Raw genomic sequence first — 25111 nt, forward strand, 5'->3', positions numbered from 1 at the left:
GGCTACCCACCTGCCAAAACCATTGAATTGGTTTGCTGTTCTTTGTGTAATGGCGATAGATGGTGTTCTTCTGCCAGTCAGACAGATCAATTTCTTGCATTCCACACAACATTAGCTGTAGATAAATGAGAAATCATTTAAATGCCATCTCTGAAATCTTAGTTGCCAATAATTGTGCCACTTGGAACGTTATGCATTTTTAATAGAGTTTTTTTCCCTGTAGTTCTTATTCAGCACAAAATGAGAAACCAATTTTGTTTCATATGTACATTGTTACAGATATATTATGGCTGAAATGTATCCATCAAGTATGCTAGGTTGCAAAAAGCTATGTACAGAACTGTAGGATATGAAGGGTTGGTGATTCAGAAATAACACACCCAGAATATTACTAATGTAGTTTTGGAAAACGTAAACAGACAAAATAATGGATTGCAAAACAGATAGAAAAGCTTTGACTGTTGAGGAAACACTTCGAAATTGCATTTGAAGTAAGGGTTTAAAGGTTAAGAACAAAATGCAAAAAAGCAGCAGCATATCGTACCACACTATTAGAAACAGCTTTATTGAGAAGTATAGTCTGTGGATTCAAAATAGGTTGCTATGTAGGAGAATGCATAGATCACAATGTGGAATTAAGTAAATTATAGGCCTCTTATTTAAGAGTAGGTAGGAGAGGCAGATAAAATGAGATGTGGATGAATTTTAAATATGCAGTAAACAGAAGAGTGAATCTAAATTTAAATTACAGCAAATCTCAAAAAGTAGAAGAGGGCATGAAAATGAAAGTTTAGGGATTGTGAAGAGAGGGGAATGTTAGAAGTGGGATATGTTGCTGTTACATGTATTGGACATGACTATAGAAACAGAGGAACAAAGAGGAAAAGGTGATAAAGAAGCCCTACCGTTCAGTAGTTACAAACAATTTTCTGTTTGTCTGCACCCAGAAACATAACAGGTATAAAGCAAACATGCAACAATAAAAGAACAAAGAAATTTGGGCATAAATATGTTCCACATGTAATTACACTACATCCGACTTTCCTTGCTCATCTATCAATCTCCTAACCCGAAAGCATCTTAGCTCATTAAAATGTTTCTTTTCCCAGATTAAACACCAATATGAGTTCACTTCCAGAAATTAAGCAGGTCCAAAATAAAATACAGAAGCACAGGAGGCAATGCATTTTTCTGGAGTGCCAATGTTATTATTTGAGTGATCTCTTATTATTTATCTACACTGAGACCGGCACTCGTTTTCTGTTTCTTTCAATACATTCTAATGTCATCAGTTTAAGTCACATTAAAATTGAAAAGCATTTTTACCAATCCAATTGTTAATGCATTTTTATGGCTTTTGTTAATGAGATTGACAGGAAATGTATATGTAAATAGACACTGGCAGAGTGGTGGGTATTGACTGGGATTCTAGAATAATACGGTGCAGTAAAGTACCAAAGTTGTCTATAAATCTCTTTGCAGCTCACAGAAAAGCAACATCAATTTTAATTATAATGAATATTTACGAAACATGGTTGAGAATAGGAGCTTAGAATAAAAAGGGAAAGACGCAATCCTAATTAAGTGAAGCAAATAAGCCCTTTTGTCACCAGCTGCTTAATTTAATACAAGTACACTGTTTAAAAATCAAGGCGAGGCCACAAGCAGATCAGCCGTGATCTTACTGAATGTTGCAGCTGGCTTGAAGAGCCTCCTTATGCGCCGAAGTACTATATTCCTTTACACTGGGTTGAAGTAAGCTATTCTGTGACCATTTGTTACAGAGAAAAAATTATAATTGGTCAAAAAGCTAAAAATTAATATCTCTAGAAATTTTAAGTTATTTTGGAAATATCCACTTAAAATCATGCCTCTATCAAGATACGATTATCTGTTGTGCTTTGTGTGTTGATAGTATAGGATCGTTACACCAGATTCCAAAAGAATTGGCAACTATTCCAACAGGAAAGGCTCCCAGCTGAACTTAGTTAAGATAGGATGTTACAACATGAATGCAGTCCTCAAGTGAAAAGTCAGGAGGCAATGAACTCCATTGAGAAATTAAAACCTAAGATTTAAGGTTAAACTTCAATAAATTTAATCTTTCTTTACCCTTCAAACTAATCACCCTACATTATTTCTTCTAAAGGTGTGGAGGCTGCTATTAATTTTCAAGTTGTTCATCATCTTGAAAGTTCTAGCCTAATCAAGATAAACAAAAGAATGGTGAGAAAAGACCATTAGGCCTCATCAATGCATAGCCAATCTGTAAGCCAGTGAAACCTTACCTACCACCCTCTCCAATTGCTGGTAATTATAATTGTTGGTGGAGCTAGAAGGTCACTCACCTGACGAAGGGGCAGAGCCCCGAAAGTAGTGGTGTTTGCTACCAAATAAACCTGTTGGACTTTAACCTGGTGTTGTGAGACTTCTTACTGAGCTAGAAGGCCCGATGAATTCCTTAAACTGCTTTCGACATTCTACGAGAGTCAAATAGGTTCCAGTAGACAATAGTTGCCCATGATGTTTCAAAGTACATGTTTAATAAACATTCCCTCTATTCCAATATGTTAGGAACTACATAATTTATCTCCATCAGACTGATATTGAAGACTACAGACTTGTTCCTGTGTGTCAATGTGGTTTTCGAAATAGTTATTTAACTTATGATCATATTCACGTTATCCATTTCTGAAACTCTGCTTAAATACTTAGATGACTCATCCATCATTACCTTGAACATTTCTGGTAAGTCTGACACCTTCCACATCCATACATTTTGCCATTATATGATGTCTCACAAATATGAGAGCTGCCCTTCAAATTGTTCCATTTTTCTTTGTGCTTAATGGTTTAGCAACTGTGGCTTTTTCCATAAATACAGCAGATCCCCTTCATTACCATTGTTCCTCATCATAGCAATAATCTTCTCTGTTCATCAACCAACTTTAGTTTATCCTTGTGAATGATTTCACTCACATTCATCAACCTTCTTCAGGTCAGAATTTCTGTCTGCAGTTTTTTCCACAGTACTTGGCTAAAACACATCATGTCTTTTAATGAGACAAAGAAAACATTGTCTCTTTTACCTGATTACCTCGCCTTAAGTTTTACCTTAGAAGACACAACTGACCATGGTCCTGACTAGTCTAACCAACAGGTACAACCAATTGCAGCCATCACTCTAAGAGCTAGTATTCTGCACAATACAAGAGTTCCTACTGATGTGGAAACCATTGCCCGCTCAGAGAGAAATCAAAATATCATATAATGTTTGCATCTTCAATTATAATAATCTATGGAAACAAAATAAACTGAAATTTAAGCTACTTTGTTTTAAAACAATGTCAAATAGGTCACAGGAAAAAGTCGTTCATCAGTGTACTGGTTTTGAGTTGTTTCTTTAAAACATGTTCAACACAAAGTGATTTAAAAGTGTTTTTAATCTCATAAATTTAACCAAGGGATGTGATCAATTTGTTCTTCTTACTTTTCTGCATTTCATGCATCTTACACCACATTATGTAAGGCAGTCTGCAATACAGGCTTTTTACCTCTAGTTCTTTTTCATCGAAATAGCGCAGCCATTCTAAGGGTACCACCTCATTGAATCCATCTAAGAAAGCTTTGGTTTGTTCTTCAACTCCACGAGTGAACCTCCAGTCTGTCAGCAACCTAAGGGTTAAGAAGAATCAATTGAAAGAAAATTATTGTAAATAATTGATGGTGATTGATGAACATGCATTTTTTAAGACCTGCAGTTATTTCTCGAATCATTCCCTCTGTGTACCAAATTTCATTGAAATCTATTAGTTTTTGAGATGGGACTGGCAGGGGAGGAAGATCTTGTTCATGGCCGCCCCCCTGCAAGCGAGAATGGACACTTTGTCGTTCCAGCCAGAAAGATGAGAAGTATAGAAGTGGCCAAGAAATTAATTCAAGGATGAATATAAGAGGTATGGGGAATACCTAAAGAGGAAGAGCTGTATGCTTTGAGTGGAAATTGAGAGCCAGAACAAAATGCAGGCCTGCTCCTTTAGAAAAATAGATTTTAAGTATTTAAAAAGGAACATGCGGAATTGTGTGAAGAGTGAGCATTGTACAGTGCATTGTTAAAAGTATTTTTTTATGATAACGCAAGCCAGAATTCTCTGGCCATTCTCTGGTCCTACTTCAGTGAACAGAGATTTGGCTGAGTGTCAAATTCTCCATCCTCACTTGCAGCTGGAGAATTCCAGCCATGGCATATTGTCAAGTTTGATCAAGAGAAGCCTCACTTCCAAATCTGTTGAGCGCTTCATAATTCCAGAATTAACAGCTACTATTGCTTTCATAACAGGAATTCATAGTTTTGAATAACACAATTTTTTGATGCATCATCTCATCCTCTGTTCCACAATTCTATCATCTTCTAATTGAAACTTTATGTGAGCATTTCTAATTTCTAAACCTCTTAACTTTAGCCCTAAACTACTAATTTTTAATTCTCAAATGCTGTGACCAATAAAAGGGTCTTTCTGGATCCAAATTTTCCATCATTAGTACCCTGTTATATCCCTCTTCTCTCTAGAGTAATGTATATAAGAAATAAGAACAGAAGTCATCCATTTCGTCTGTGGAGCCTGCTCTGCCATTCAATAAGATCATGGCTGATCTTGTACCTCAGCTACACTGCTTCAAATCCTATGATTCCCTTGCCATTTAAAACTACATCAATCTCTAACTTGAATATATCAACTGAGCATCCAATCCCTTCAAAACCTTTTAAATGAAGAAATTTCTCCTCATCTCAACAATTGAGAGACTATGATCCTCTAGTTCTAATCTCCTCATCTAGGGGAACATTCTGCAAGCATCCACTTTGTCAAGACCCTTAAGAATTTTATATATTTCAATCAGATTGCATTTTTTTTTAAATTCTAGGGAATGTAGGTTAAGTCTATTTAATCTCTCCACTTAAGTCAATCCCCATATTCCAGGAATCAGCCTAGTAAGTCTTCACTGTACTCCCTCCAAGGCAAGTATATCTGGTAAGGAGATCAAACTGTACACAGTACACCAGCTGTGGTTTCATCCATGTCCTACATAATTGTAGTTAGAACATTACAGCGCAGAACAGGCCCTTCGGCCCACGATGTTGCGCCGACCAATTAAAAAAGCAATGACCCTCTAACCTAAACCAATCCCTTTCCATCCATAAACCTATCCACGGATCTCTTAAACGCCCCCAAACTAGGCGCATCTACAACTGCAGCAGGCAGGGCATTCCAATCCCTCACCACCCTCTGGGTAAAGAACCTACCCCTGACATCCGTCCTATAACTACCATCCCTTAATTTAAAGCTATGCCCCCTCGTGCTAGCATTCTCCATCTGAGGAAAAAGGCTATCACTGTCTACCCTCTCTAATCATCTTGTATGTTTCAATAAGGTCCCCTCTTAGCCGCCTTCCTTCTAACGAAAACAACCTCAAATCCCTCAGTCTCTCCTCATAGGACCTTCCCTCCATACCAGGCAACATCCTGGTAAACCTCCTCTGCACCCTCTCCAATGCCTCCACATCCTTCCTATAATGTGGGGACCAGAACTGCACACAATACTCCAAGTGCGGACGCACCAGAGTTTTGTACAGTTGCAACATGACGTTGCAGCTCCTAAATTCAATCCCCCTACCAATAAACGCCAAGACACCGTATGCCTTCCTAACAACCTTATCTACTTGATTCCCAACTTTCAGGGATCTATGTACACATACACGTAGATCCCTCTGTTCATCCACACTATTCAGAGTCCTACCGTTAGCCCTATACTCTACACATCTGTTATTCCTGCCAAAGTGAATTATCTCACACTTTTCCGCATTAAACTCCATCTGCCACCTCTCGGCCCAGCTCTGCAACTTTTCCAAGTCTCTCTGTAAACTATGACATAAGAACATAAGAAATAGGAGCAGGAGTAGGCCAACTAGCCCCTCGAGCCTGCCCCGCCATTTAATAAGATCATGGCTGATCTGTCGTGGCTCAGTTCCACATTCCCGCCCTCTCCCCATAACCCTTAATCCCCTCTCTTATCAAAAACCCATCAACCCGTGTCTTAAAAATATTTAGCGAGGTAGCCTCCACCACTTCAACGGGCAGAGAATTCCAGAGATTCACCACCCTTTGAGTGAAGAAGTTCCTCCTCAACTCTGTTCTAAACTGCCCCCCCTTTATCTTGAGGCTGTGCCCCCTAGTCCTGCTATCCTTTCTGAGCGGGAAGAGTCTCTCCACCTCTATCCTACCCATCCCATTCATCATCTTATACGTCTCAATGAGATCTCCCCTCATTCTTCTAAACTCTAACGAGTACAAGCCTAATTTATTCAGCCTCTCCTCATAGCTCAACCCCCTCAACTCCGGCATCAGCCTAGTAAACCTCCTCTGCACTCCCTCCAAGGCCAAAATATATATGACACCCCTCTTCACTATCTACCACTCCTCCGACTTTGGTGTCATCAGCAAATTTACTGATCCACCCAACTATACCCTCATCCAGATCATTTATAAAAATTACAAACAGCAGTGGCCCCAAAACAGATCCCTGAGGCACACCACTTGTAACCGAACTCCATGACGAATACTTACCATCAACCACCACCCTCTGTCGCCTATCTGCTAGCCAATTCCTGATCCAATTAACTAAATCACCCTCAATCCCATACATCTGCATTTTCTGCAGAAGCTTTCCATGGTGAACCTTATCAAACGCCTTACTAAAGTCCATATATACCACGTCAACTGCCTTACCCCCATCCACCTCTTTGGTCACCCTCTCAAAAAACTCAATAAGGTTAGTAAGGCACGAGCTACCCTTCACAAAACCGTGCTGACTATCTCCAATCAATTCATTACTCTCTAAATAACTACAAATCCTATCCCTAATAATGTTTTCTAAAACTTTGCCCACAACAGAAGTAAGACTCACCGGTCTATAATTCCCGGGGAAGTCTCTGTTCCCCTTCTTAAACAATGGGACAACATTCGCTATCCTCCAATCTTCTGGCACTATACCTGTGACCAACGACGACCTGAAGATCAGAGCCAGAGGCTCTGCAATCGCCTCTCTTGCCTCCCAGAGAATCCTAGGGTAAATCCCGTCCAGCCCAGGGGACTTATCTATTTTCAAACCCTCAAGAATAACTAGCACATCCTCCTTATCAACTGCAATACTATCCAATTTACAACCCTGTAACCCAGTGTTCTCCACAGCTACATTTATGTCTCCCTGCATGAATACCGAAGAGAAATATTGGTTCAATGCCTCTCCAATCTCTTCCGGTTCCACACATAACTTCCCACCGCTGTCTCTAACTGGCCCTAATCTTGCCCTAACCAATCTTCTGTTCTTAACATATCTATAGAACGCCTTAGGATTCTCCTTAATCCTATCAGCCAAAGTCTTCTCATGTCCTCTTTCAGCTCTTCTTAACTCACTCTTTAACTCCCTCCTAGCCAATCTAAAGCTTTCCAGTGCACTACCTGAGCCCTCAAGTCTCATCCTGACATAAGCCTCCTTTTTCCTTTTAACTAGCAAATCAACTTTTTTAGTGCACCACGGTTCCCTTGCTCGACCATTTCCTCCTTGCCTGACAGGGACATACATATCAAGGATTCGCAGTAGCTGCTCCCTGAATAAACTCCACATTTCGGACGTCCCCAGCCCCTGTAGTCTCCTAGTCCAACCTATCCTTCCTAATTCTCTCCTAATAGCCTCATAATTACCCTTCCCCCAGCTAAAACTACTGTCCCGAGGTTCATGCCTATCCCTTTCCATCACTAAGGTGAACGTAACCGAATTGTGGTCACTATCACCAAAATGCACCCCAACTTCCAAGTCTAACACCTGGTCTGGCTCATTTCCCAGCACCAAATCCAATATAGCCTCACCTCTATTTGGTCTATCTACATACTGAGTCAAAAAACCATCCTGCATGCTTTGTGCAAAAACTGACCCCTCTAATGAGCTACAGCTATAGCTATTCCAATCAATATTAGTAAAGTTAAAGTCCCCCATAACAATTACCCTATTACTTTCACTCCTATCCAGGATCGTCTCCGCAATCCTTTCCTCAACCTCTCTAGAACTTTTAGGAGGTCTATAAAAGACTCCCAACAGAGTGACCTCTCCTCTCCTATTTCTAATCTCAGCCCATACTACCTCAACAGACAAGTCCTCATCAAAGTCCTCTTTATTCTTACGCCAGATTCCTCTGTAATAAATACCAACATATTATTTATTTTCCTAATTCCTTGCTGTACCCCCACGTTAACTTAGTGATCTGTGTACAAGGAACGCCAAGTTTCTCAGAAACCTAACATTTCCCAGACTCGCACCATTTAAAAATTATTCCGTTACTTGCTTGGATAATCTTTCTTCATAACTCAGCTTGCTAAATTCAAGAAACTCACCTCCAGACTCCCTCCAACAATTTTTCATCTTCCCTGCAATATGGAGATGATAACCAAACACAGGAATCCAGATTCAGCCTCACCTATGCAATCTCAACATCAGCTCAAATTTCTGACTCTATATTTCCAATGTGAATTTAATTTATGGCCATCTGAGAGTGGTTGTGTGGTTTGGTATTGTCAAAGCCACTATTGCTACTGCCAGTATCAATTCTAATGGGCCTAGAGAAGTAGTAGTGTGAGACAAGTCAGTAATGTCTTCTGAAGTATTGCCATAAAAGCAAAGTGATCCATAAAGCAACTGGTCACATTCTGCCAACTTTAAATGACAGTGGCAAACAACTTTACAACATTAACTGGCATTCACTTGATCAGAAGGCAAGTGTTCGACTGTCAGATAAGAGAGAGTAAGAATAAGATTTAACCAATTTAAACTCAAAACTAGTAGGGTGAGAGATTGATCTAAATAAAATGTGCAACACATTTTACAAAGGGTTATAAAGTTCTAAAAGTGATATTTTAAATTTTAAAAAGGTGACATGCTTTTGGTACAGTCAAAGTGTTAATTTTTACAAGTGCTTTCATGAGACAAAATATAGCAGCTAAAGCTTTCAACTTTTTCCCAACAATTTGTTTGGCTTATTTTGTAAGTTTTTAAATGGATAGATTTTCTTTGGTGCTCATGCCTAAGGTTCTGAATTCTTTAACTGGCAATAAATTTTTGTCAATCCGAACAGTTAACTGTAAAGAGAAATACTGAAATATAACAAGTCAATGCATTACACAGAAGTGTTCTATGAAAGATGCATGCGCTACATTTGATATACAATGAGTCAACATCATTGCTCACTGTAGATCAAATGATAAGTTTTACAAAATCAAGATTTATTATACTGTGTAAGGTACAATTGTAAGGTTTCTAAGGCTACAAAGTGTTAAATAAATACTGGATTAATTCAAATGCCTGTATCATAGAATCCCTAGTGTAGAAGGAAGCCATTCAGCCCATTGAGCTTGCACTGACAGCAATCCCACCCAGACCTTATCGCTGTAACCCTATGTATTTACCCTGCCAATTCCCCTGACACTAAGGAGCAATTTAGCATGATCAACCAACCTAACTGGCACATCTTTGCACGACGGAGGGGAAACCAGAGCACTCAGAAAACCCATGCAGATACGGGGAAAATGTGCAAACTCCAGACAGTCACCCGAAGCTAGAATTGAACTCGGGTCCCTGATGCTGTGAGGCAGCAGTGCTAACTACTGTGCCACCATGCTGTAACAAAAGTGAAGGTCTCTTGATCCTGTATTTGATATTCTTCAGAGCTCTCTCTCAAATATTTTCTTTAAGTATAAGACAGGAAGTTGAGTTTGACACCTAAAGCTTAACAAAGGATTGTGACAGACTACACACATCCTCAATATAGAATAAAACTTTCATGTCCCTAAGCGTAACAGAAGAAGCAGTTTGATAGACTATATTTATAAAAAACAGCATCAAACAGTAATTTTCAAAATTTGACTTGTTTATAGTCTTCCTACTGTGGACTATAAAACATAACTCATAACTACAGATTTCTAAATTAAATTTGTATAAAAAAATTAGTTAACCTCATGTACTCTTCCTTATTCTCTTCAATGACCATAATATTTTCCCCATCTTTTTTTAGCTCATGGGTTGTAACTTTCCCCAATATTTCCATATCCTGTGCAAAATACAGCTCCAAGCCACACTCTTCCACATTGTTCTCCCTGACAAAGAGAAAAATTAAATACATTAAAATAACATACTACATTTAGCTTAGCACAATCATCTGTACCATCCGGTCCTTAATTTAGCATTAATTTCAAGAAACAATTACAAATGTATGCATCACTCCACCCTTCCAAACATAATTTCCTATACCAATGAAGAGTCTCACTGAAATACAAAATTAAAATGATCAATCCCCGTAAACTCAGAGGGTTAACCATATATTAACATTGAAATAAATACTTGAGCAATCTTACAACCAAACACAATATGTAACTGGCCTGTAAGTTCAAATATTTAACAATTCTTACTTGATCCACACTAAAGAATTGTAGAATTCTGGGTCAATTGATTCCAAGTCCTTCATTGTAGGCTTTTTATCAAGCATCCGCTTATAAAATGGCAATGTGAATCCTGTATCAATAAATTTACCATGGTAAAGAGCCTAGAAGCAAACAAAACAAACGGCCAAGTCAAAATAAGGTTTCATATTACAGCTCACTAAGAAATTCTGAGAAGGTTGGAAAAGGAACCCACCAGGATCTCTAGGTTCTCACAAGAAATAAGTGGAATAAATGCACCCACATCTTCCAATAGTACCTTTGAGATCCTCTCATGTGTCAGTCAAGTACTTAATATCATATGTAAGATCTCTGGTTAGTTGATGTATCAGTCATAGGATATAATTTCTAATGGAACAAGTTAAATTTTTTGAAGGGATAACAAATATAGGAAATAAAAGTGTCAATGAATGTTATTTATATGGACTTCCAGAAGGCAAAGTTCCACAAAAGAGACTGTTAAAAAAAATGAGTGTATGAAATTGGATGCAACCTATTGGCTTGCATAGGGAATTGATTAACAATTTAAAGACAAGTAGGGATAATGGGTATATAGTCAAATTGGAAATCTGTGATTAATAGTGTCTCCTAGAGATAAGTACTTGGACCTCAGCTTTTCATTCTGTTTATAAATGGTTTGAATGAAGGAAATGAGGCACGGCGATAAAGTTGCTGATAACACTAAGTCTTGCAGCACAGTAAATAAAGTAGGTAAATGGAAAAATTAAAAATGGACATTGCTAGATTAAGTGAGTGGGCAAAATTACATCTGGTGGACTTCAATGCAGGTATGTATGGCATCATCCACTTTGGACCCAAGAAAGATAGATTAATATATTTTCTAATTGGCGAGAAATGAGAAATTGTGAACGGGCACAGATTTAGAAGATCAAGTACAGAACCACTAAAACCTAGTAGACAAATAAAAATAATAATTGAAAAGCCTAAGATCATGTTAGCCTTTATAAAAAGGATATCAAGGATTAGAAGTTACATACAGCTGTGCCGTACTCTGGATAAACCTCATCTAAAGTACTGCACTGAGTTCTGAACACCACGCCTCAGGAGGGATATATTACTCTTGGAGTGGGGCAGCACATACCCAGTAGAATCCTCTATATTGAGAATTTGGGCAAAAAAAGTTAAATTATGAGAACAGAATGTAGAGTCCAGGCTTGTATTCCCTTGAATATAGAAGAACTAGGGGTGTTCCAATTGAAGTATTTAAGATGGTGAAAAGAGTTGACAGGTGAGATAAACTATTTCCTTTTATGGGAGAGTCCCAAACAATAGGATGTAAACTTCAAATCAGAACTTAATTTTATAGAGGGTGGGTTGCCCCAGAAATCATTACTTCAGATAAATAATACCGGAAATCTAGAATACACTTGCCCAAAAAGCTGCTGAGGCAAAGTCAATTCAAAATTATAAAACTGAAATTGGTATATTTTTATCAGGCAAGGGTAGAGAGAGTTATGGTACCAAGACTAAAAGATGGAATAGTGGTACAAATCTGTTGTGATCTCACAGAATAGCAGAACAAGCTCAAGGCGTTGCATGGTTCACTCTTGTCGCTATATTCCTACAACTAAAATAACTTGCACTTATATCGATCTTTTGACACAATAAAACACTTCAAAACACATTCCTGTGTGTTATCATACAAAATTTAGCACAAAGCCATACAAGGAAATATTAGAACAGGTGTTTGGTCAAAGTAGGTTTTAAGGAGCATCACAAAGGAAGCATGAGGTAGAGAGGGAGTAAAGTTTAAGAAGGAAATTCCACTAAAGGTACAGCCATCAGTGACAGTTGATTAAAATCGTGCGCTCAGAAGATGCCAGAATTGGAAGGCACAGAGATCTCAATGGTTTACAGGGCAGGAGGAGTTATAGAGATAGAGAGGGAGGTGGTCATGGATGGATTTGAAAGCAATGACGAGAATACAGTAAATGGCAGGATCCTTAAGAGTATTGATAGGCAACAGGATACAGGTACACAAATCACAGGTGCAGAAGGTAGCCAAGATGGCACGAGATGCTTGCCTTGATCGGCCAGGGTACTGAGTTTAAAAATTGGCAAATCGTGTTGCAGCTTCTAGGACCTTAGTTAGGCCGCACCTGGAATATAGCGTTCAATTCTGGTTGCCACACTACCAGAAGGATATGGAGACTTTGGAGAGGGTGCATAAAAGACTTACCAGGATGTTGCTTGGTATGCCTCCTGCCCTGTAAACCATTGTGATCTCTGTGCCTTCCAATTCTGGCATCTTCTGAGCGCACGATTTTAATCAACTGTCATTGATGGCCGTTACTTTAGTGGAATTTCCTCCTTAAACTTGACTCCCTCTCTATCTCATGCTTCCTTTGTGATGCTCCTTAAAACCGACTTTGACCAAACACCTGTTCTAATATTTCCTTGTATGGCTTTGTGTTAAATTTTGTTTGATAACACACAGGAATGTGTTTTGAAGTGTTTTATTATGTTAAAAGATCAATACAAGTTGGAGATACTTGGTTTCTTCTCACTGGAATGACAGAGGTTGAGGGGCGACCTGATAGGTCAATAAGGTTATGAGAGGCGCGGACAGAGTGGATAGTCAGAAGCTTTTTCCCAGAGTGGAAGAGTCAATTACTAGGGGGCACAGGTTTAAGGTGTGAGGAGCAAGGTTTAAAGGAGATGTACAAGGCAGACTTTTTTTTTTACACAGAGGGTGGTGGGTGCCTGAAATTCATTGCCAGGGAAGTAGTGGAAGCAGATATGGTAGTGACTTTTAAGGGGCATCTTGATAAATACATGAATAGGATGGGAATAGACGGATATGGTCCCCGGAAGGGTAGGGAGTTTTAGTTCAGTCGGGCAGCATGGTCAGTGCAGGTTGGAGAGCCGAAAGGCCTGTTCTTGTGTTGTAATTTTCTTTGTTCTAATAATAAAGTTGAGGCTTCAATATTTTCTTGAGGAGGAAAGAAGAGGGAGGAGAAGCAGAAAGAGAACTGACTAGTTCCTTGTTGATAATGTACACTAATTTTCACAATGCACATGTTGGAGGTCCACATTTAAGCTCCACCATAGCTCAGGAGGTATCACTTTCACTTCTCAGTAAGAAGATTGTGGGTTCAAGTCCCATTCCTGAGCACACAATTGGTGAGGCACTGCAGTCCTGAGGTAGTGATGTACTATTGTCCGTGGTGCTATCTTTTGAACAAAATGTTAAACTGATGCCATGTTGATCCCCTCTGTGGACCTAGAAGATCCATGGCAGCATCAGAAGTAGTCTTCCTATTATCCTGGCCTATATTTATTTATCAACTAAAAAATAAATTATTTGACTATGCTCTGCAGAAATTTCCCTCTTTTCTTTATGTTACAACAGTTCTTCCAAAGTACTACGCTGCTTCTTAAGTGCTTTGGTGCTTGCTTAGATTGTGAAAGCATTATAGAAACACAGATTCTTTTTTCCAAGTATCCCTGGCAGTCTTGCATTCAAATTGGCAGAAGTGGAACTTCGGTTATGCAAATACTAAAATTTACAAGTTACAAATCTCAAATTGAATTCCCAAACACCATTTTAATACAACATGGAACATGTCACTTTGGAAATGACTGAGGTATTTAGAATGCATGCAGATAACATTCTATATTTCAGTTACTCCCATCGCTAAACTTACCATCGCTATGAACCTTCCAATAAAACGGAAATAGGTCAAGTGATCCGGATTAATTGATGATGCGGGGTTTATCTGCAGACAGTAGTTGTTCTTTCCAGCATATTCAAACAAACAGTACATTGGATTGAGAACTTCATGGGAAAGCAGGAAAAACCACTCTCTATGGAACAATAGTAAACTCAAATAATAAATGTTTGAAAGTTTATCAACTTAAATTCTCTGAATAATCAAAACGCAACTTGTATTTATTGTTCAAACATTATGCATTTAAAAGAAGCAGATGTTTCACCATTCCACTGGTCCTTCTGCAGCCAAGAAATCACAACCTCCTCTCCAACTTCTGATGAACAATGGAGATAAACAGGCATTTCCCAAGCAGTGGGTCACCTCCATGGTTTTATTCAGAAGTTATCATATGCATTATACTGACAACTGTATCATCAATTTTCAGAGAATCACAGATTCATTAGCATTCAACAAGCAACTATTTGGTCTATCGAGGCCATGTTGATTCCATGTGGAGCAATCCATTCACTCCTATTCCCCTGCTATATCTCTGCAGCTCTGCAAGTTTATATCCCTCTAAGGACCCATCCGATTTCCTTCTGCCACTTGTCACTTAACAGCCCAAGCGTGGACATCATCCGGAGTGGGGGATTCATGAATCCTCAGATACTGAAGTCATCTGTGTTTGCATGCAGCAAGACCCCAACAATAAGTCTCTTGGATTGACAAGTGGCAAGAAATATTTGCAGCACACAAGTAGCAGGTGATGACAATTTCCAACAAGATAAATTCTAACCACCTTCTCTTGCCATTCAATGGCAACAACAAGGCTAAAACCCAACCACCAAAATCCTGGGGCAGAAGGGATAGATTCACCACTGACCGGGAAAGTTAACTGAACTAGTCATGCAAATACTACGACAGCAGGTCAGAGGTTGGGAATTCTGCACTGAGTGGTTATCTTCTGACTCCCATAGCTTCTCTACAAAGCACAAGTCAGAATTGATCTTCATTTGATTGGATGAGTGCAGGTCCAACAACACTCAATGGTGGCCATGACGAGGAGGTCCTTGTGTTCGACTGGGGTGGACAAGATGAAAAGACACACACCACCAGGTTATAGTCCAACAGGTTTAATCAAAATCACAAGCTTTCAGAGTGATGCTCCTTCATCAGATGAAGTATTACCTTCACCTGACGAAGGAACAGCGCTCTGAAAGCTTGTGATTTCAAATAACCTGTTGGACTACAACTTGGAGTTGTGTGACTTCTCATCTTAGCAACTCTCAAGAAGCTCAACTCCATCCAGGACAAAGCAGTCCACTTGCTTGGCACTCCATTCACCACTTTCAATATATCTACAAGATGCACTGCAGCAAGTCTCCAAGTCTCCTTCGCATTCCAAACCTGTGACCTCTAACAATGAGAAGAACAAGGACAGCAGATGCATGGGAACACCACCATCTACAAATCTGACCCAAGACACACTCCAATGGGCAATAAATGCTGCCATTGCCAGCAATACTCACATCTCAAGAAGAAATAAAAGCTGAAACATCAAATATTTCCCAATTAGGTACCCATACTTACCTGCAGAGTCTCTCTGCTTCACTCTGCTTCAAGAGTACACTGAAGCTCTTAGCACAGAAAAGCACAAGTACTGAACAAATGTGATATTTCCCAGTTTGCATACCCCTATGCTTTCTCCAAGTCAAACAGAATTAATGATCAAATTAGGGTAATTTTTGTGTTAGGAACTCAGTGCCCAAATTCAATTCACATGGGACATTTGTAACCGGCAGACAAAACAGACTTTTATCCCATTACTCTGATTGGGACATGACCTAGTACTCAGACTCCACAACTCACCAAGTCACGTGTTTTTATTGTGTTGAATTTTATTGAAATTAACTCAGGTTTAACATTGGTGACTGACTTCATTGGTGTACCTATTTACTGTCTCACTTGTCTGCAGAGTTCCCTCACACATGATCAAATTTTCTAACTCAGCTACATCACAGGGGAACAATATAAAGGAAGGGAAAGAAGATCAGAGATTTCACAACCTAGACTGTTCTTGGATGTCCAATAGGAATGTCAATACAGAACACTAACAGAGGAATGGGAACAGGACACCTTAACATCTGCAATAGGTGCATAATTAGTATGAAGTATAAAACCACAAGCAAAATCAGAATTACTTGTTTTTTTTCAAATATCATCAAATCTAAAAGCTACTTTGATTGCAACAAAGATCATCTTTAAGTTTAAATTTAACAGAAACATGGTATACTGCATTGTTGAGTCCACCTAGTCTCCAGATTAAAAAAAGATTTCTCTGGAATCAAGTTATACTTATAATCATTATGTAGCTATCAACTGAACATAGTTTCAGCTAATATATCGAGCACAAAAATTTACAGAAGAAGGAAGAAGCTCAGCACAGAGACAAATGGTTTCCACTGATGCAGGAAGATTCTCAGCAGCCTGTCCGTGGTTCTACCCTGTGGTAGAACAGCATGACGTAACCTACCATAGGGTAAAACCACTGGTAGGTCACAGAGTGAAAAGGGCTACAGGAAGTGACGATGGAGACTCGAAGTACAAACACTTCATCCACCAAAAAATGGTAATATTGCAAATCAACATTCTCATACAAAGGGTAACATGAAACAACAGAAACTTATCTAGCAGTTGACATGAAAAGCTGCACTGTTCTAAAAGGCATACAGTAATGATATCAACAAAAGTCAATTTTTAGTGGCCATTTCATTTTGGAAATTTTAAACACATGTATTTCAGAATAACAACCACACTGAGTAAATCAAAATTTTAATTATCAACTACGACTTCTCATGAAGATTTTAAAAATGTTTAATGCACCCAAACCAACTGCTCAAGTTCAGCATGCATTTTTACATCAAATACTAAACGTACTGCATAAAATTAATATAGTTTGCATTCAAAGCTAATGCACATCATGTCTTAGACCAAATATAGACACTAAAATTTGTCATTAATCATTTTCTTTTATCAGTTAGGTGTGTGTGGTTATATATTGAAAACAGTTTTCTTTATTGCATTATCAGACTCCAACATTTGCCAAATATTCTTGTATGGTGCTTGAAGTTAACTTTCATCAGTTATTATGTCAAATACCTACCATTTTCCAATTATTTAAATGCGTATCTCACGCTGTCCTATAGATGCACATGCAATTTAAGAAGAACTGGTAGAAATCTGCAAAATTGTACATTGATTTTTCTGAAATCTGCAAAACTCTCTATGCATAGAAAAATCATTGCATACAAATATTGTGATTAAATTTACTGTTTGCAAGACCAGTGGAAAAATGTGTGCAAGCTGTGGTCTGCACTGATTTTGGTTTGAAAGCCTGTCTTTCTGAGACTGTTCCTAACTGAAGGAGAAACCAAAGCTTCAAGTTTGCAGCATTGGATTGCTGGCTATTGCATCAGACTTCTGGGGAGTCAGCTTGCCAGGTGAAAGAAGTTGGATTGGAAAAAAAACACAAAGTTTTCAGAGATCAGATTTCAGCAGGAGGTCAAGACAGGCAGGCTGTAAGGAACTGCGTCTGTGAGAGAGCTCATACAACTGAAGATTGTTGTGAATCAGACTGAGGAGGTTCTGCAGAACTAAGCCATTTTGGTGATGATTGTATTCATGGAACTCATATGGAGTAAAGCTGTTGTTGGAAGTGACCAACCCACGCATTTAGAAAAGAAGTTTAACTCGATCTGAGGAAGACAGAGTTGCGAAGGACTTTGTGGCTGCACACGGTGCCATGTATTAAGGGGACTGCCTTATGAGATCTTTTTTGTTGTATCAGTTATTTAAAGTGTAATTTCTTGAAGTTTATTTATAAGTCACAAGTAGGCTTACATTAACACTACAATGAAGTTACTATGAAAATCTCCTAGTAGCCACACTTGGCGCCTGTTAAGTATACTGAGGGAGAATTTAGCATGGCCAAGGCACCTAACCAGCCTGTGTTTCGAACTGTGGGAGGAAACCCACACAGACATGGGGAGAACGTGTAGACTCCGCAGACAGTGACCCAACCTGGAAATCAAACCCAGGTCCCTGGTGCTTGAGGCAGCAGAGTTAACCATTGTGCCAACATTAGTTTATATTGAACAAAATTATCCTGTTAGTTCATGTCTAATTTATGTTGATTTTGGTTTGATTGTTAAAATTGTACAAAGTGAAATCTTTCCCATCTGTTTCTTCCATTGCGGATGTTTGATAAGTTTGATTCTTTTAAGATTATTGGTCTCCATGGTAATCAAATAAACCAGCGATTTGATCCAACTATTACTTAGATAATGAAACAAATTAGTTTCTAAAATTTTACATAATTTTTAAAGATTTATCCGAATGAACCAGTTGCTGACAAAATAACAGTGACAGCGACTCTAAAATAATTGTCTGTAGGTGAAGTGCTTTGAAACATTTGGACATAGTAACATGCATTATAAAAGTGTTTTTCTTGTGTCAGAATTCATCAGACAGATTTGTCAGTTTAAAAGATTTTGTCTTCACATCACAATATAATCATCATATTTATTAATCTGGAAATACGCATTAAATAAGTAATTGAGCATTTGCTATTAGTCTTAGCCATAATGTACTTGCTAAAGAAAGAACTTGCATTTATAATGCATCTCACATGTCTTCAGGGCTTTCCAAAGCATTTCACAGCCTTTGGATTCTTCTTGTACTGGCAAACATAGCAACCAAATTGCACAAAACATCTCACAAGAAGTAAATAAATGGATGACCAGACAACATTTTCAAAGCTGGTTCAGCAAACAACATTGGCCAGACACTACACATAGTTATTCTTCAAACAATGTTTTCTGATCTCTTATACCCACCTGAACAGACAAACAGGACCTGGGAATGTTGATGCAAGTAAAATGCAAATGCTGCAATGTTATTATGTGCTCAAGGCTGTAGTTGACTTGAAACCATAATCTTGTGACTCAGCTGGGCAGAAAGCAGCAGCTACCAACACAATAATGGTACTTTTGCAGTATTACTCACCTTGCTATGCCTCCATAATCCAAACCTTCCTCTCCACGCATAATTATATAGAGCCGACGGCGCAAGTCATATGGTTTCATGTTCATTATCTGTATGTTAAATGATGCAAAATATTTTTATAATATATGTCAATTAGGAAATAAAATTCAAGACCCTTTTCTGTTAGCTTACATTTACAAAAAATAAAAATTGAAGAGAATGGCAATATTATTCCCATTTCTGATTGAATCTAAATTGAAGAATTTAATTTTCCCCAAAAATGTGACAGTGCATAGTTTGATACACAGACACACACATACAAAGACAATGATTGTTAATTATGTTATATAAAGAACTACATATGGGGAGCTCTGACGTTCAATTTTAGTGAGCTGAATATTAGGAGCTAATAATAAACAGCCCAGAATATTTAAGCGACAGTGCCAATTGAATTCAGTTAATTCAGCTCCTGCATGTGATCAATAACCAATTAATTAACTATTTAAAAAATGCTTCAAGTCATTATAATGATGAGCTACATCCTGCAAAGAAGTCAGCCTAAATTTTGCTGCTAATCAACATACATTCTAATCTAAGCAAAGCACATGGCAGAAGACAATAGGCAAAAGAAATAAAGAGAACAATAACGCCAAAGTCAGCTGTGAGAGTATTGTGTCATTCTTTACCTTGTTCAATATCCTTATTCTGTCAAACACATTGTTTAGATAAGAAAACGAGAGTAATTCTAAAGTCAGGAGATGGCAGAGTAAAAATTAAAAGCAGTGTGGAGGAGAGACAGAAGCAACTGGAGAATCAAAGAAAAATGTTTTATAGATACAGACTAGCAAGAGTAAAGACAAGGTAAATTTGACTCATAAAAGACAACTGTAAGCAGTAAGTTGAGAGGAAAAATAATATTTGCATCAGTGTGACTAATGGCATGAGAGAGTTTAAAAACAATGCTGTGCGCAATGAAATATATAAACCCTGGGTTGTCAGCTAAAAATTAAGTCTTGCATAACAGTTAGTGACCTTAGAAATAGGCAGCCTATAGCAGCTGCCTACAAGTGGATTGATATTTCTGACATAAATGATAGGCAACTTAGCAAAGTTCAAGATATGGAGAAACAGAATGCAAGGATTTCCTCTCAGGAAACAATTAGGAGGAAAGTACTCAGGGTATGTGGTCTTACTTGATAGCAAAAATGCAATAACAATAGCACTGCATGGAACTGTCATATGATTAAACATCATGATAAGATCTTTCAGGAATATGCCCAATTCTAACTTGCTGTCGGAGTGCTCAACATGATATTTTCAAGAGAAATTCCTCAACAACTGTCACTTGGTGACTCCTGATATAAGTTGGTAGACCAAAACCTTCATAGTAATCAAGTCTCATCAGGGTGTCATTTATCAGGAGCAGGGACAAGAGGAGTGGGAGCAGGCTGGTTAGACTCTTCTATACATCTCTGCATTTTCAAACATACTATTTTAAAAATGGCGATATAATGTTATTTTCAATCCCAGCTGTAAATTTGTCTGCAGGGAAATTCTTTATCTTTATCATTTAAATCTTCAAAATGTTTGTTACCTGTTGAAAGGAATCCTCAAATAACGTCTGTCTGGAGACGCTGATCTTAACATGACTTGGTAATGCATTGGACTGAAAAAACAATATTGACCAAAAATGAGAACACTATCATCCCCGAAAAAAATACAAATTTCTAGCTATATATACTGAACTCCTAGAGCAAAATTAAATCTGCAGGCTGAAAAGGCAAAGTCTTTTGAGATTCATTCTTCCCCATATTTCTGCAGTGTACTGAAAAGCATTATTAAGGGAGATTTAAAATAATTTCTTCATATGACGAACTCTGCCTTAAAACAATGAAACGAAGCAAAATACAAGCTGTGTTGGAATTCCAGTTCTATCTGAGAAATTTTTGCTTTAATCTATTATAGATTTTCCATCCCAGTTACAAAGAGCAAGAAAATCATTTTTAAATGTATTAGAAAAGAAAGCCTTTTTCTGATATTTTGTTTATACCTCAAATGTCATGTACACCTAGCAGGTGTGCTATATAAGAGCCACTAATACGATTACAGTTTCCGTTCCAAAGGCTGCTTCTCAAATCCATTTTAACAAAGTTGGAAACTAGTTCTTGGTCAGCTTATTCCAACGAATCTGCTTTGAATTATCCAAGTAAACATGATTTTCAAACAAAAATAATAACCATAAGTCAAAGACTCAGTTAAATAAAAGCAAAATGCTGTGGATGCTTGAGATCCAAAATAAAAACAGAAAGTGCTGGAAAAACTCTCAGCATCTGCAAAGAGAGAAACAGAGTTAACATCGAGTCCAGTATGACTCTCCTTCAGAGTTGAACAGAGGCGTTGAACTTGAAATATGAACTCTGTTTCTTTCTCTCCACAGATGCTGTCAGACCTGCGTTTTACCAGCACCTTTTGCTTTTTATAGACAGGTTCAGTTTCTGTTTTTTCCTAATAACCAGAACAAAATTGTCAATGAAACAAATCACTTTGGATGATACTAAAATACCATGTGAAGTTCTAAGTATTTTTATAAAAACAAAGTCATATTATGAGCTGAATAATCTTCTCGGCATTGTATTTGCTGCTTCTAGAAAAACTGCAAGTTAAAATTGTACCACTACAATCATTAATTTTTATTGAGTTTATTTGCAGCAATTAAATTTGTACGAGCAATTTGTGAATTACATTTTGTCACAAAACAAACTAAAATTATAATTCTTATCTTTCAGTAGCATTATACTTACATGGCACAGGAATCGGAACTGATGATACTTCCATCGAAAGCTTCGATCATATGCTGCTGGAGAGCCGCTTTTAACACTGCGGTTGTTAAAAAGTTGAAGTTTTGTAATAAAATTAATCTGCTTTTACCACAACAAGCAAGTTCAATCTGGTTAGCAAAGCAACTGTTCACAGAAAAGAAAGCACCCAATTTCGAACTGTAATTTAAGTGATGCTTAAAAGGCATTAATCTATGTAAATGTTTGTTAATTTAGTTAAAATCATGAAAAAATGAAATGTTAATAAAAGCAATGGATGCACTTAGTGGAAAAAGCATGACATATGTTTACCAAATATGTTTTTTTATGTTACATTAGATAATGCCTTTGAGTGCTACAAACTGTCAACTAGTGGAATACACTACCTCAAACTCATAGTATTATAAATTTTGCTAATAAGTTTGCACTGGTTAGTGAGAGTTATTCTTGCTTCTGCTACACCATCTTGTCACATACAAATTGTCAACACATTATTGTGGAGAGTCCACTCTCTCCATATGAGCTCCTTATACTTATTAGCTTTTGGTGTCAGTGTCAGTGCCAGATGCTCATCCATATGAACCATAAATCAGGTTAGTTCTTAGGCTGACCAGATAATTCTTTGCAACCACATGTCACGAAAAAAAGGAAATAAAATGAAATCTAATCTTCTGCTACCTATTTCTGTGCAACACAGCCACCAGAAGATTTGCAAGAGTTTACTTGGCATACCAACTGAAGAAACTGACATTAGCTAAGAGACTACTTATCAAGAAGAAATGAGAAAGGACAGCCACAGGAATTGCAATGTTAATTCTGAATTGTGATATGTAATATCATTGTTTAGATGTTTTTGAAAGTGAAAATATTAATACCAAAAAATACCAAGTGAACAATTTTCAGGAATCATTTTCACTACGACATCTCAATTGTGAAAAGCTGGTAGATAAATTGAAAAGTTGCATCTTTGGGGTTTAGTAAGATTCAGTGTATTTACGCTCTGAAGCATAATGCCGGTACATATGTCCATGTTTTCATTTTATTTATAATAAAGATGAATCATAAGATACCTTGCTGACAATATAAACATTGGTAAAGATTCCAGTTCTGGAGTTAGGATACCTGCATTTAAGGAGCTCAATTCCTAAAGCTGAATTTTCCATTCACATAATTGTAAAATTGAGATAACCCTGTACCTACACATTAGATTAGAATCTTCTGCTTCTCTCTAAACCACTGATTAAAATCTAACATTTCAAGTATGCCTCAATCCAGTGTCACTAATCACACTTAATATGAAATTACTAATTGCTATTGGTAATAATAGCACAGCACAGAAAATGATTATATGCAAATCATAAAAATTAACCACTGCAATGTATGTGCAAATATTCTGGAAAGTTAATCTCCCCATATCTTTGCTACAGTGCAAAAAAAATTGCATTAATCCTAAACAAAAAATATATTTACCTAGAGGTGGAATCAAATCCAGTTCGAGGATCTTTAAAGGTGGTGGAGCGAGAGTTATGGTCCACAAAATATCGAACCCCTTCATTTGTGTATTTCATCTCCCAGCCAGGTGGCAGGGGGGATTCTTGGATCATCCTATGAAAACCCAATTTTTGCTCATGTTATAGGAATATCTTTGCACAATAGCTGGACCAAATTAGACATATTACAAATCAAGTTGTTTCAAGTTGTACTACTGTGCACTGTACAGACTAAGATGTGCAATGAAGTACTAAAGCTCCTCACTTCCTGAATGACTCAACAATGCTTTCTTTACCCCCAGGAGAAGGAACAATTTTCCACTTGCTTTCATTGCAATAGGAGTAATGATTCCCAATGTAAATTGAGAACTAGTCCATCCAGGGCTGTCAAGGTACCCTTACAAGGATTGCAGTCACATTTCTATATAAAGTTTAGAAACTATACAAGTTTGCAGCTTATTCCAATAATAACAAATTCATAAACGCTTGACAGCTGTAAACACTCCTATAATTCTAATGTGAAATACTTAATCAAAATTTGTAGCAATGTAATTTAAGTACATGAAGTGATATGCATTTTTCAAAAGATAGAAGGCAAAAGGCTTTGTTTTGCTGCATCTGGCTTAGGCACATTAAAAGGGACTTGCTTTAAATTTTTGGCAGTCTTATTATTGCATAATATTAGATGCACCTTTATAAGATTATCACCACACTTCGGTTTGATTTTCACCAGTTTCCAAAAATGTAATACAATGCATTTTAATTTTGATGAACTCAATACTATTTGTCAATATAGCCATCATCAGGGGCCAAACAAGAATATAGTACTTTTACGGATCAAGCCACGGCATCATTGATTTATTATTTCTCACCGTATTGATAGGTATCTTTCAAACTAAAATTTATAGATTCAATGTTGAGCATTAGCTCAGCAGCTATTGTTCAACATTGATCTTTTGAAATTGCTGAAATTTCCTTACAGGAGAGGAGGCTGAAGAAAAGCAGAACAAAGGCAGACATGAGTAACAGTTAATATTAAAAATACATTAAATCAGAAGGTGATAAACAGAAATAGTGACAGAAACAGGGAAACCAAAGGGCAGAAGAGAGAGAAGCAATGAGATATGTATTTCCTACAGTGATGTGAAGAAAGTTGAACTAGCTTGATGACTTCAGAATATAGTTTTCTCATTAGTTTACATAGCACAAAGGAATCTGTTGTGGACAGTTTAGATGTGCTTACAAAGATAGTTTTAATATTTAATGTGATGTATGATTAATGGTAAACTATATAATAATCACATCAAAGTACATGAGGCCTTTACATTTAATATCTTCAGATGAAATGGCTTGTCTTCGTGACAATTTATCCTTATAGTAAAATAGCTACGCGAAACTGAGCTTATTCAATTATTTGAACTTTATACTATGCATAGTTAATCATGACAAATGATGTGAGCTCAAAAACATGGCCAAATTATGAATGAGTATCAAGAGATGCAGACTCATGATTTCAAAAATTGGATTTTTAAAATGTATGAGTGG

At 37.5% G+C, this 25111-nt stretch overlaps 1 protein-coding gene across 3 annotated transcripts in view; it reads right to left on the bottom strand.

The window, feature by feature from the left end:
• The window catches only part of wwp2 (WW domain containing E3 ubiquitin protein ligase 2), a 214609-nt gene that overhangs the window by 13646 nt on the left and 175852 nt on the right, over positions 1 to 25111 (bottom strand). For 2 of the 3 annotated variants that reach the window (XM_080186797.1, XM_080186796.1), the window contains exons 13-21: positions 23547 to 23681; positions 22062 to 22137; positions 20855 to 20926; positions 19282 to 19370; positions 14212 to 14371; positions 10514 to 10647; positions 10061 to 10201; positions 3555 to 3675; positions 11 to 115 (exon numbers count right to left, since the gene is read on the bottom strand). In XM_080186797.1, the coding sequence (XP_080042923.1) occupies positions 11 to 115; positions 3555 to 3675; positions 10061 to 10201; positions 10514 to 10647; positions 14212 to 14371; positions 19282 to 19370; positions 20855 to 20926; positions 22062 to 22137; positions 23547 to 23681 (1033 nt within the window). The remainder of the gene's footprint in view (positions 1 to 10; positions 116 to 3554; positions 3676 to 10060; positions 10202 to 10513; positions 10648 to 14211; positions 14372 to 19281; positions 19371 to 20854; positions 20927 to 22061; positions 22138 to 23546; positions 23682 to 25111) is intronic. The other variant, XM_080186798.1, reaches the window with a different exon arrangement.

Source organism: Carcharhinus amblyrhynchos, chromosome 4 (genome assembly GCF_965287045.1).
Source record: "Carcharhinus amblyrhynchos chromosome 4, sCarAmb.v2.hapA, whole genome shotgun sequence".
In the NCBI taxonomy this organism is placed as follows: Eukaryota; Metazoa; Chordata; class Chondrichthyes; order Carcharhiniformes; family Carcharhinidae; genus Carcharhinus; species Carcharhinus amblyrhynchos.